At 44.8% G+C, this 13,377-nt stretch overlaps 1 protein-coding gene across 1 annotated transcript in view; it reads left to right on the forward strand.

Annotated features, from left to right (window-relative positions):
- IQCA1 (IQ motif containing with AAA domain 1) overlaps window positions 1–13,377 on the forward strand; it is a 95,664-nt gene that overhangs the window by 78,937 nt on the left and 3,350 nt on the right. Inside the window, exons 17-19 of the mRNA XM_062506644.1 lie at window positions 6,768–6,854; window positions 9,245–9,422; window positions 12,087–12,325. Of these exons, the coding sequence (XP_062362628.1) occupies window positions 6,768–6,854; window positions 9,245–9,422; window positions 12,087–12,325 (504 nt within the window). The remainder of the gene's footprint in view (window positions 1–6,767; window positions 6,855–9,244; window positions 9,423–12,086; window positions 12,326–13,377) is intronic.

Genomic DNA, 13,377 nt, shown 5'->3' on the forward strand with positions numbered 1-13,377 from the left:
TAGAGCACAAGGGAAATGAGGGAAGGCTTTTTAACTCCTGGACAAGGTTGCAGCTGAAGATAGCAAGGGGTTTTTGTATACTTGCATATAAATAATACAAGCAATAAGAGGAGCATGCATAAAATGCATGTGTGTGTGTGCCTACAGGTATATATATAAGCCCTTCTATTATTCCACATTAATTAAAAACAACTGGAAACACTCTCCAACCCCTTCCTCAAAATCACAGGGAGCAGTCCAAGCATATTTCTTTCTACTTAAGCTCTTGCAAAAGACAGTGACATTTCAGTGAACCTTCCCATGAGTTACTGGGATGGAGTTGCTCACAATCACATGGAATCAGGGCTGTCCAAACCTTGCTTATCAAAAGGTGACTTCTTCCAACTGCAACAGCAGCACTGCTTCAAACTGCTGCTTGAACAGCAGAGCCAGTGGCACAGCACAGGGTTTCTTTTTCCTGAATGTTGTAACAGCATGTAGGGACAAGGAGGAATGGCTTCAAACTCAGCGTAGGTTTAGGTGGGATATTAGGAAAAACAATCCTCTCTGTGAAGATGCTGAGGCCCTGGCACAGGGTGCCCAGAGAAGCTGTGGCTGCCCCTGGATCCCTGGAAGTGTCCAAGGCCAGGTTGGACACAGGGACTTGGAGAAGTCTGGGATAGTGGAAGGTGTCCCTGTCCATGGCAGGGGGTTGAATGGGATCAGGTTTAAGGTTCCTTCCAGCCCAAGCCAGTCTATGACCCTATGACAGAACCCTGGCCTGTCCTAGAATAATTCAAATCCACTGTGTTCAATTTTCATTCCAAGTTCCTTTGGTTGTTTCACCTCTCCCATCACCTTCTGTCCCCATGGCTGAGTCACCAGTACATCCCCATCTGCTGAGGATTTCAGCTCAGATCCTGTAGGTTCTCAGAGCCAGGTTGGAAACAATGCTGCACCCACACAGGCTCTCACCTCTGCAGTTATAACCCACTTCTTTATTCCTAACAACACCAAATGTGCCTCATTTCCCCCCTCTCTGCTCAAGTCCATGCCGCATCGACTCAGCCAAATACCTGCTTCTACCAGCAAGAATATGGGAAACACCTTAAAATAATTAATTATTCCCTGTTATTGGGCATTTATGAGACCACAACAGGACATTATGTTGAGTATTGGGCTGCCCTGTTAAACACAGGCCTTGACAAGCAGGTCCAGAAGAGAGCTGTGGAGATAAGGGGGCTGGAGTGTGTGAGACACATCTGGACAAATCCAGCTGTTTCAGGCTGAAATAAAGATGGAGTGAGAGGGAGTTTAGCTGCTGTTTTCAGGGGCTTCATGGGATAATGCAAAGAACAGATCAGACTTTGCCCAGAGGTGCACAGCAGTGGGACAAAAAGAAATGAGCACGAGTAGCAACAAGGAAAATTGTTCACGTGTAAAGGAGAAAGTTTTACAAGGAATCAAAGGACAAGGAATCTCCTATATTCTGATTTGCAGGAATTTACTGCTACCCAAGCTGAAGAAAACACAGGGGTAACACACATTCAAAACAAATTCCTTGACAATAGAATGCCAAAGAGTGGAACCTGCCCTCCCCAAAAAGTTCCTTTTTCACCGTGGTGCAAAGATCTGGTTATTTGGGTTACTGTAAAACTACACTGGACAGACAAACCATGGAAGTAGTTGGAATATTGCAGCTGACATTCCATATTTAATGTTCCCAGCTCTCAGTCCTACCTGACCCAGCACAGTACCCCTCATCAGAGGGCCCTGTGTGTAGAGATCACTGAAAATTCCCCAAATCTCCATAATCAGACACTTATGGGCAGATTTTTTTGAAACAGCAACTGTTGTCAAGCCAGCTTTGTACTCCAGCTTCCCAGAAGTGCCTTTATGGAAAGTTAGTCAAGCAAAATACAGACCTTCCACTGCAAGTTGTGAGTGAATGACAGGAAACATGACAGCTCTTTCCCTCTTATCTTCTGATCCACACAACCACTGTTAAACAGCAGGATTTGGTAAATAAGGATTAATGGTGCTCTGTGATAAAGGTGAAGTCACCTCACACTTTTGATTACCTATCCTATGTGCAAACAAAAGAGTTTCTGTAATGAAAGGAAACTCTGGAGAGCATAAAATGTCCATTAGGAAACTTTCCTTCCATAACTGAAGTGTTGGCTGCTGGCAGTTGTTTCGTGGGAGACGCCCTAAACAAGTGAATAGGATTGGGGAAAAAATGAAACTTTAATTTGTTTCAGATGCAAAAGCCAAATTCTTTTTTTCTCCCCCTCCCCTTTTCAGGGGGGAGACTTGCAAGGGACACAGCAGCCCTGATCAAGAGAGGCTTGAGTGTTAGTCCAGGCAGGCATTTTAATGTCATTCAGAGGAAATGACTTCTCATACCAGAGCAGGAAAACACCAACATTTCAATCTGCCTATTCAGAGGAGATGTAAGGGAGATTGATATTGAATAGGAAAACTATTGAAAGAGGCTGCAAACACCAAGCTTGAGCACTTGTGTTCTTCATAAAGCCACAGCAAATTTTGCCAGGTCAGCTCTGCTTCAGAGAGAAAAGGGGAGGATCTGTCTCCAGTAGAGAAACACTTCCCAGAAATCCCCCCATCAAAACAAGACTCACCCTTCAAGCATGAACCAGAACGCTCTGGAATATTTCAATTAAGCCCCATTTCCCAGCCTGAGCTACCAGCTTGTGCCAAGCAGTTGTTTGGCTCTCCTGTGTCCCTATAAAATACAGGAACTGTGCAGGGAAGGGCAGTGAAGGATGCATGGAAGCAAAACCAGATCCAGAAAGGACCGAGGAGGGAGGGGAGAATGCCCAACTCAATGACACAAAAGTGCAGGTAGTTCATGAGGTTTAGCTGCAGGGCAATAAAAAAGAGGAGCAGAAGGCAGCCAGGGGGTTAATCACTAGCAGAGGGGGCTCATCCCTTCTCCAGGGCCACAGCAGCACACAGAGAGCACACTGTGCCCAGAGCCACACGTGGGAAACCTTACCTGGGCAGCACTGACCAGGCCAAAAGGTGGGGAGAGAGGTGGCCAGGAGGAAATGCCAGCAGGGAAGCAGTGTGTGAGTGTGTCAGCAGCTCGGTGTGTGCTGTGCAGGGGCACAGAAATATTGTCCAGAAATATTTCAACACCATCAGTGCTGGGGGAATCTTATCAGGCTCTTTGGGTCTGCTCTTTAGCAAGTCAGAGGTGCAATACAAGTGTTACATCCAAAAAAAAGGGTATGATGGAGGTTATTTCAATTAAATGATACAACCCCAGCATTTAGAGGCAACAGAATTTTGAAGTCTGCCATTTATTTTTTTTTTCCACTGATTCATGTTCATTTGTTCATAACCACTGCTCTATTGTCCCTCCAGCCAGAACATTTTTCTGGCAGGTTGAAGAGCTTACCCTGGTACACTGACAGAATTCTCTCTGTATTTAACATTTCAATGCCACACAAGACTCTCCCACTCCAGCTAAAATTTGGGAACGGTACAGTGAGTCTTTCTTCCAGCATCCAAAACAATTCTGCTCTTGGTGCAGCTCAACCTGCTGGAATTCTTAGAACCTTGAAGTGTGAAGTATCAACAGTGAACAAATATGCAGTTGTTTCTGAGAGAAAGCAGCTTGCACTTTTGTTACCCTAAGGTTAAAAATTAAATTTATCCTGTTGCAAGTCATTTTCTGCCTCACAAACCAGAATACAGTGGCATCATCACTATAGTGCAGGAATATTTAGCTGGTGATGGTCCCAATGATAAGGTCTAATCACAGGTTTCAGTGCAGCATTTCTGGGTGTATAAACTACAGAGTACTAAGCAGTTTTCAGGAATAACTTGAGCTTCCAAAAAGTCTCGGGCCTTTTAAAAAAAAATTGCATCAAATCCTTCATGTTTGGAGGAGCCTTGTGCAACATGTGCTGGGCAAGAATCAAATTTCTGCATTTTCAAGTGTAACAATTTAACTGTTAAACTCTGGCTCTCAGGTTTGAAAATTTGAACCCAAGGCTCTCAAAAGTGCTGTTTGATCTTTGATGACTGTTGACAGCAGGATGAGAGGGATTTTTTTTTCATAATGATTTTCCTGAAGAGCAAAGCTCAGTGTGGTATTAGAAGGGTTAAGGGGCCATCTGCTGGCAGCTTCAACAAACTGTGGAATTGCAGCAAAGCTAATAAAATTTCAATTACAAATTAATTATGTACAGTGCATTTAATTATCCATGGATTCAAACTGTCCATGGATAATTCAAATGGAGCACTTTCACACAGGGAGATATACAGTCAGCTACAGATCTGCCAACAAGTTAAATTAGATGCCAATGGATTCTGGGTGCTGACCTGAATTTACAAGAAGAAACAGCCAGGCCCAAATACGCTGTGTTGAACTGGGTTATATTAATGTCTGTTAACACCTGAAAAACCATGGAGTGGTTTGGGTTGGAAGGGACCTTAAAGCTCATCCAGTGCCACCCCTGCCATGGGCAGGGACACCTTCCATCATCCCAGGCTGCTCCAAGCCCCAGTGTCCAACCTGGCCTGGGACACTGCCAGGGATCCAGGGGCAGCCACAGCTTCTCTGGGCAACAAATACATGCAGGCCTTTGTCTACATTTAGCTTTTTGCCTCAAGACAGAAAACACGGGGAATTCTCTCTCTAAGAGCCAAAACTGAGGTTATTCATTAGCTTTCCACTTAGTGGAGAAATAAAGGGGGCAAAGATGAAAGGTGTGACAACACTGAGCATTCTACTGTAAGAGTTAAAACGAAGGAATAATCTGATTTCAGACTTCAGGCTGTGTTTGAGGGGGGCTGCTCACCAGAGAAACCATCTCCAAGCCAATCCAGGAATATCTGCACCTCCCAGCCTGTGGTGACCCCACCTAAAGCACAGACACAAGCAGTGTTCAACCTTTGCCAACAGCTTTTGTATCCTCTGTAGCTTTCCTCCCACCCTTATTTTCCTGTCACATTCCACTGCAGCATCAGACATAGGCACTGAACAGGCTCCCCCAAGGGATGTAATATCTTTTCTGATATGTTGTTTTTATTTTTTTAATCTTCACTACTAACACTAAATATTTGAGTTCCTGCCATCCAGCAAAGGAGAAAGCTCAGGAAGGACAGCGACCTGTTGGAGCGAGTCCAGAGGAGGCCACCAATCTGGTTAGAGGGATGAAGCACCTCTCCTACAAGGAAAGGCTGACACAATTGGGATTGTTCAGCCTAGAAAATAAAAGGCTTTGGGGTCACCTTAGAGCCCCTTCCAGTGCCTGGAAGGGTTACAAGAAAGATGGAGAGAGGGTATTTACAAGGTCCTGCAGGGACAGGACAAGGGGGAATGGGTTTAAACTGACAGAGGTGGGATATTGGGAAGAAATTCCTCCTGTGAGGGTGGGCAGGGCTGGCACAGGGCGCCCAGAGAAGCTGTGGCTGCCCCTGGATCCCTGGAAGTGTCCAAAGCCAGGTTGGCCACTGGGGCTTGGAGCAGCCTGGGATAGTGGAAGGTGTTCCTGCCCATGGCAGGGGGTGGAATGCAATGAGCTTTAAGATCCCTTCCAGCCCAAACCATTCCAGGATTCTACAATCCAACTGTTCTGGACTTGGAGGTATCACCTGACATGTTCTAGGACTGACCAGCTGCCACCCATAAAAGTGTCATATGCTGACACTGGTCCTGCTTCCACTTCACCCCATCAGCAGCACTGCAAACAAACCAAACAGCCCTCAGGACATTTCCTGTCCTCTTCTCCATCCCCAGCCCATTCCTCCTGCACAGACACACTGACTCTTTGAAACACAGCCACAAAAATCAGCAGCAGTGCTGTGAGCAACGATGCTCACAACTTAATTCTCCCTGCCCGGCTGTCAATCAGACAGGAGCTTATGATGTACACAGCCCATAGATTTTGTAACCTGCCTTCCTGAAAGCAGCAGCTTCAACTAGGGGGAATAAAAGAAAAACCAAAAAAAAAAAAAAGGCAGGACAGAAGGATGCTGTGCCTCTCTCTCTCTCGTTACCGCTGACTCCTCGAGCCATCACTTCTGTTGCTGAGCAAACTCAGAGCCACTGGAAAGTGATTAAAATTTGGCAGTAGAATGTCTAAACCTCTGGAATGGCTCAACCTCTGGCGTTTCTATAGCAATGGGGAAGAGTGCAGGATGTGGAAAAACCTGTAGCATTGCTGCCATCCTGCTGTGAACCAGAGGTATCGTGCCTCCAACCTTGGAGCAGGAAAACCCATTTTTGGACAATGCCCCCCCTCCTTCAAATTTAATTCTTGGACTCACTGCAAATTAAGTGCTGGACTTTCAGCCAGAAGATTGGCAAACTGCTTTGCTTAATGATTAGTGCCCTCTCTCTCATGCAACAGCCATACCTTGCCTGTCTCGCCATCCAGAAAACCAGGGTGGGATCCCAGCCTCAGCCTAAAGCTGCTCTTGGACTATGATTTTCCCTTGAACACCAAATCCAGGCTTCCTTTTGCAGGAACACAACTGAATCTGTGCTGAGAAAGTAAAGATAAGCATAGCAAACACAGTGATCCAATTTGGGGTGGGCTCTTGATGCTCAGTTCCTAACTAGAAAGAGCTGGATTTGCCAAGGCTGCTGAACAGTGCTACCCATGACTGCTGAACATTCCTGGGGATAAAAAATAAGCCAGGCTAATTGAGCTGCTGAAATCTGGATTCAAAAGCACAGTGACAGGCTCCCAGGTATGAAATTGCAGATGTTTTAATCAACTCCTTGCCTTTTCTCCCCCATTTTCTCCTAGGTGGGCAAGGAACTGCAGCCTTCAGTCGTGTGGATTGGAGACACAGAGAGAATGTTTTCCAAAGGGGCACCAAAGGGAGAGGATGAGGTGAATTCTTCTTTATTTCAGTGCAGATAATTTCTGCTGTTGCACTACAGCCCACACAAAGGAACAAGTGTATTCCTTAGCTTAGCACATACCACTATGACCAGACCTGCCAAAGCTTGCTTGATAATAGCTTGTCTCACTACCTTTTTCTTTTTTTTAGCTTTTAAGAGAGTCTTGTGGCTTCTTAAGAGCCCCCAAGAGGTCACATTTCTCTCTTCCACCTATCCTTGCTTTATTTAAAAATAGTCCAGTCACTGTTCATCAGTGCACTGAAAAGTAAAAGGGAATAATGGAGAATTTCAAAATATGAGGCAAGAAGCTAAAAGTTGAGATGAGCTTAAATTGTTCAGCTCTATTAATTTGAGAAATTGGATGGAGCCAAAGTGAACAATAAAGTAACAAGGATAAATTTCCAGTGCAAAAACAAAGAGCCTGTGTTAAATAGTTACAATTAGAGATTATTTTCTTTGGACTCCCAGGAGTCCCAGTGCCACTGCTTCCATTCCTTCCTCTCCTGTGTAGCTTCTCCATTGGTAAGAAAATTAAAATACTGCCCCATAGTCACAGCGATAACACCACAGCAGGCAGCAATCTGCCCCAGTTCCTGTTGCCTGCAAAATATTTTGCTTTTAGAGCTTTATGTGAAAGATTAAACCCTTTTTCTTAGAGTGTCTGTGGGGTAGTCACAAGCCTATATTTTGGAAAAGCAACACAAGGCAACCCAACCTTGGCTGGGGCTGTTCCTTCTGCCAGGGCTGGGTGTGCAGTGCTTTATTCCCTTGTCCCCACAGCAAGAGGGAACCTTTCTCTTGGGTTCAAACCCTGACAGAAAATGCAGATGGGGATTATAATTAAGATTAGGGGCCAAAAATGGCCTGGATTACTCATGATCCTCACTTGCTTAGCCAACGGGAAAATTTCTTGTCCTGCCCACTTCAGAGTGCAGGGTATCACCTCTGCCCCTTTTACCCATCCCAAGACCTTCCCTTGGTGGGAATATATTGGCTCCAGGCTTGGAATCCCACCCATCCCAAATTGTTCACAGCACATCCAACATGTAGAGGAACAAGCATGGACCTGGAGGGACAGGTAGACGTCGGGGACAGTCTGGGGAACCTCCCTTAGCAGTGCAGGAATTTTGGAGAATCATGGAATGGTTTGGGTTGAAAGGGGCTTTAAAGGTCCTTGTTCCACCCCATTCCATGGGCAGGGACATCTTCCACTACATCAGACTGCTCCAAGCCCCATCCTAAAAGATGAGCTAAGCTCAGCCATCAGAAGCCAAAGCAAGTATCAGTCACTGTGCTTATCCCAGGGTGACATTTCTGCCACCAGGACTGAGGGACAGTTCATCCAGGAGCAAAACTATGAGCTGGCTGTGTCACCCTGGCCAGCAGCAGCCCCGTGCCCCAAAGGGGATCCTCAGCCCTGGAGCTAATGCTCAGCTCATTGTCTTGATTCAGCAACTGGCATGCTTGGAAAAATGCACAGTATGACTATGAGAAGAAAAGGAATGATCCACCACATGTCTTGTGTTAAGACAAGATTATTTAGAAAAAAAAGAAAAAGTGCTACTCTACCCTAAAACTTGTGGGAAAGCTTATTGATTAACAGTAATGACACCACAACAATCTGATTAGGCTTCTCCAGCCAATATTCACTTTAACATTATCAAATACAACCCTCCAATAAAAGGTTTTGCTCAATACTCATCTGTTCTGTAAGTAGTACTTAAATACGTGTTACAAAGTCAAGTAGTAAATTATTGCAAAGAAATGAACCCTGAGCTCCCAGAACCTTTGTTCTAAGAGCCTCAGCAAGTTAGAAAACACAGCAAAAAATAGGGAGTGCATTTTTCACACTTAGAAGTCATAAAATCATAACCTCCAAGAGCTGGGAGGATTCCAAACTAGGTTGCAATTTTCTACCTGTCGAGGTTCATCAGGTGTGCAGGTCCCTGCAATATTTCTCCTTGAGCTGGAAATAAGGGATTTCTTTCTTTTAACTGGTTGTTTCCTTCCTGCCTTTGAATAGCTAGACCAGTAAGTTCACTAGTGAAAGGCACTGGCACAAACCCACAAAAACAGAAATCAAGTGCTTACCTGAATTTGAGGCAGGATATAGAGACACCTACTTGTGTTGGTATCTTAGCTGCTCATACCAAATAAAACCAGACTGCTGGATCCCAGAAACCTGAGATTTTAACGTTTGGTGGATTTGGTTCTGCAGAAGAGCTATTTTAAAAATTTAAAATTTCTGGGATCCAACATCAGACCACTAAAAAACTCCAAAATCCTGCTGCAGGCAGCAGGTACAGCTCCAGCTCATTAACTCTGAGCTGTCAGCATCCCTAACAACTCTTTCCTTCTCGGTATTTCCACATGCTGCAGGTGAACTCCAAACGCTTGGGAAAGCTCCTGCCCCAGTTCCTGAGAGCTGTGAAACCCAAGGACAGGGTGCTGCTCGTGGGGACCACCAGCAGGCCCTTTGATGCCAACCTGGGACCATTCTGCAAAGTTTACCAGAAAATCATTCTCATTCCGAAGCCTGACTACCTTACAAGATTTGGCAAGTATTTCAAGTCCTCCTCGTGGTTAAATCCTGCTGTTTAAAATTCCTGGTCATTGGCTAGTTATCCTCAGAACTGCCCTTCAGCTCAAGTCATGCCTCTGGTGTATCTCAAGTCCTGAACATTTAGGTGAGATCAATACAGGCTACTCCAAAAAGCCAAATCATAAAAGTGGAAGTTGGGAGAAGAGTTTAAAATACTCTTCACCAGCAATTCACATTTTTCCATGAGTTTAGAGAGCACCAAGCTCAGCCTGAGCTGGTTCCTCCTCTGTATGAAGCACACATTTTCTATTTTAAGCTTTTTTTCAACGCAGGGATTCTGAATTTCTGGTTCCAGTTTGCAGTTCTGAATTTCCAGTCTCCATACTCTAAACAACACAACTTCTCAGCCTCTCCCATGTCAAACCATGCCAAACCATGTCAGGAGGATGAAATTTTATCTCACACAAATTCCACTTTTTGTGCTTACAGATCAAGAGAGGAATTGTACAGGCATCCCTGATTTTGCATGTCTGGTCTATCAAATGTTTGAAGTGACAGGCCCTCCCAAATTCTGACAAATTCATTGAATTATCAATGTACTGAGACTCAAAGCTTGTAAAGGAAAACAGGGGGGTTTTTTTCCTAGCCATGTAAATTGGTCTAATAAAACAAACTTTCAATGTTTTGAGATTTTAAGCACCCTGAAATCTGCATTAAACAGCAATAAAAGAAAACACATTTGGCTCAGGGACCTTGCCACACAGATACTCTTTGTCCCCAGTGTCACTTTGCAACAAAACTCTTACAAACACATTGTGCAGTCCAGTTTCATCCTCAGAGGCTGCCAAGGTACCCAGGTGATGCACATTTGGGTGAGCCCAAGGCAGAGTTTTGGCTGTCCAGCACATTGTAAATCTCTCCCACATTCCCTAAGTTTCCTGGTGTGGATGGGAAATGGTCACCAAGCAAGGGAACATGTGTTTCATGTTAGGTTGCAGCTCTGAAAAAGTGCTGAGAGATAAGGGGACATTAGCAAAACCTAGAGAAAGGAGGTGACAGCAGCTGAATTTAGCTGTGCTCACTTCGAGGGGTTGAACTGTCATATTCTGGGACTCTCACCACTAACTTGGAGTCCAAAAAAATGGCCAGCTCAAGGGATTTCAACTGCACACTTAGGAACACCCACAAAAGTTAACTTGTAGCATTTTAAAGCAGAATAAACTTGTAGCTTAAATTCTTCGATGCTGCCCCATTTCAGACAGTGCCTGGCTTGTTCTTCAGCTCCAACCTTCCCTGAAGTTCTATGGAAATAGGATCTTCACCTCCCAATCCTGTCAGTTTTCAGTGCCTGACACCCCATTTGAGAAGGAAAGAAATTTGTTTTGACAGAAAAATAATGACATAACAAATACTTGTAAGCCACAGTGCACATCTACCTGTCTGCTGCAGCCCTCCCTCTGGTTAGAGACCAGAGTATTCCAATCTGTGTTCGGTGGGAACAGTAAATAGACAATGGAAATCATTAAACTGGAAGATTCACAACCCCACACTGATTTCTTGCCATTAATTACCCAGCAAGGCAGTGCCTTGTGTTACACACCTGCACCAGGAGCTGCAGCACACAATATATGACCGTGCTTGCCCTTGTGTGCATCAATTCCTCTTTTATGAATTAGTGATTCAGCCAATATTTATTGAGCAGAAGCAGGATTCAAGTGGGAGACCACAATTTGGTGGAGAGAAAAATGCAGTGCAGAGCTGTCAATAGTTATGGGCTCGAGTCCGTGGTATTGACATCGCAATCCAAGGAAGAACGAGGCAGCTTTTGCAGCAGCATCAACCTCCACCCAACATCTTCCTGCTAAATCTGAGCATTCAAGCACAACCACACTCAAAATGTCTCATTCAAGAAACTTCTTAACCTCTCCTAATCTTTTCCAAATATTTCTACATAATGTTTTAAAGCAAAGCCTGAGGAAACAACATCAAATTTCTCCTAAATTTCTCTGAAACAGATCCTTACTTAACATAAGTTGAAAGATTGGTATTATTCCTATTTTTTGAAAGCAAAATCTCAGCCACTTCACAACCCCAAAGAAAACAATCACATTACAGAAGTTCACAGCTGAAAGATACAACCAGGTTCACCATTCAAGTAACAAGCAAAACCCCAGTCACAGAAAATTTGCACCTTGCAACATGTGCCTGCATAGCTGAGAGCCTCTGGGACATGAAGTCCCCCCAGCAGCCCTTAGTTCAGCAGCAATAAGCTGTGATGAGGGTCAGAGAAATAAAAACAGGCTAAAATAAAGGTACTCTGTACATCCAAATGGGAACACTGGACAGGTTCTTTGTGTACACACAAGCAGTTCTTTTCATTTTACACACATACCCACCCCATTCTATGTGTCCTTAATGACTTGCTGAAAAGCACTGAGTGGTGGCCAAAAATTATCAATAAGGGTTTAAAAACACACACAGGGGCCTAATGTCCCTAATGCTGCAAATCTGAACATGAAGGAAAGCACAGACAAAAAAAAATTGAATCCTGGCTTTCCTGATCTGTAGTCCTTATTTTCTTACTTTCAGTTTCAAAATAAATAATAATGAAATATCTTTCTCCTGCTTTCTTTTAATTTCTGTCCTTACTCTGTCTCTTTTCCATGTTCTGATGCTCAGCACTATGGAAGCACTACATCCTGCAGAGTGGTGGGGCCCTCACCAAGCTGGTGAACCTGAACTGCCTGGCCCAGGTGTCAGATGGCTTCACCCAGGGACACCTTGTGGATGTGGTGCACACTGTGCTGACTGAGCTGAGGCTGCTGCAGATGGCCAGGAAGCCGCTGAGGACTTCTGAGTTTGTCACTTCTCTGGCCAGACATGACCCTGTGTACAAAGAGGAGGAAGAAACGTTTCAGGTGACTTCTCTTACCATTCCCTGTCATGTCCAGCCACACTTGATGTACAGACCTGCTCACTATGCTGGTGGGTTGGCACCTCACTCTTTGAATGATGATTTAGGGCTCAACAGCACCAAATCCCATCTCCCCCAAACTGGGGATGTGCCAAACCAGTCCTTATTTTGGCAGCACAACTGGCAGGGTGCTTTGGTGAACATGCTGCTGCTCATGTTGAGCAGAATGGCCTCCACGTACATGGATAAAACACACAGGGGCCATTCATTCCATGCATTTGTCCTTTTCCCTCCCAGAGCTGAGGTGCTCATCACGCCTGGATATATCAACTTGAGAAGGCAAAACACCTGGCCATCCAATGTCCACACAGAGATCAAAATCTAAGCCCTTCTCTTCAATTAGTTCAAACAAGAACTTCTTGAAACATTTTCATTTCAGGCTTTAAAATAAATGAATTCCTACCCCAAGCTCCATCCCTCTTCTCTTCCTGCCCTCAGGGCTACAAAATCCTGAGGGCAAAACTGAGAGCATTTGAGTTGTATTTTATTCACAGTCACAGGATGCCCAGAAAAGCTGTGGCTGCTCCCTGGAAGTGTCCAAGGCCAGGTTGAACACTGGGGCTTGGAGTAGCCTGGGATAGTGGAAGGTGTCCCTGCCCATGGCAGGGGATGGTGGTTCTGTGATTGTACACCTCTCAAATATCCACAGATCACCTTCAAGCCTGATAAATGTTACTAAATCCTTGGCACTGGGCAGAGAACCTTGCTGTGCTCCAAGGAGCTGCAGGCAGCCCACACCAGGGGCTCCAAATGAGGTAAGACCTCTGTATTGCTCCAGGAGATCCCAAAAGAGCTTTCCCCATCCCATACCCCCAATATTTTCTACTGCTTATAAACCCCCCAGTTTTCCTGGCTGAAGGGTTTCCTTGTTGTCCTGCTCCTTGAATCCCCCAACACAAACAGGATGCTGATTCTCACTGCTTTCTCCAAGGCTTCTTCCACTGCTGTCCTAATGATAGTGCATATTTCTCAATTTCCATTTAGAGCCATTTGGCT

The sequence above is a fragment of the Cinclus cinclus genome, chromosome 21, assembly GCF_963662255.1.
Source record: "Cinclus cinclus chromosome 21, bCinCin1.1, whole genome shotgun sequence".
NCBI lineage: Eukaryota > Metazoa > Chordata > Aves > Passeriformes > Cinclidae > Cinclus > Cinclus cinclus.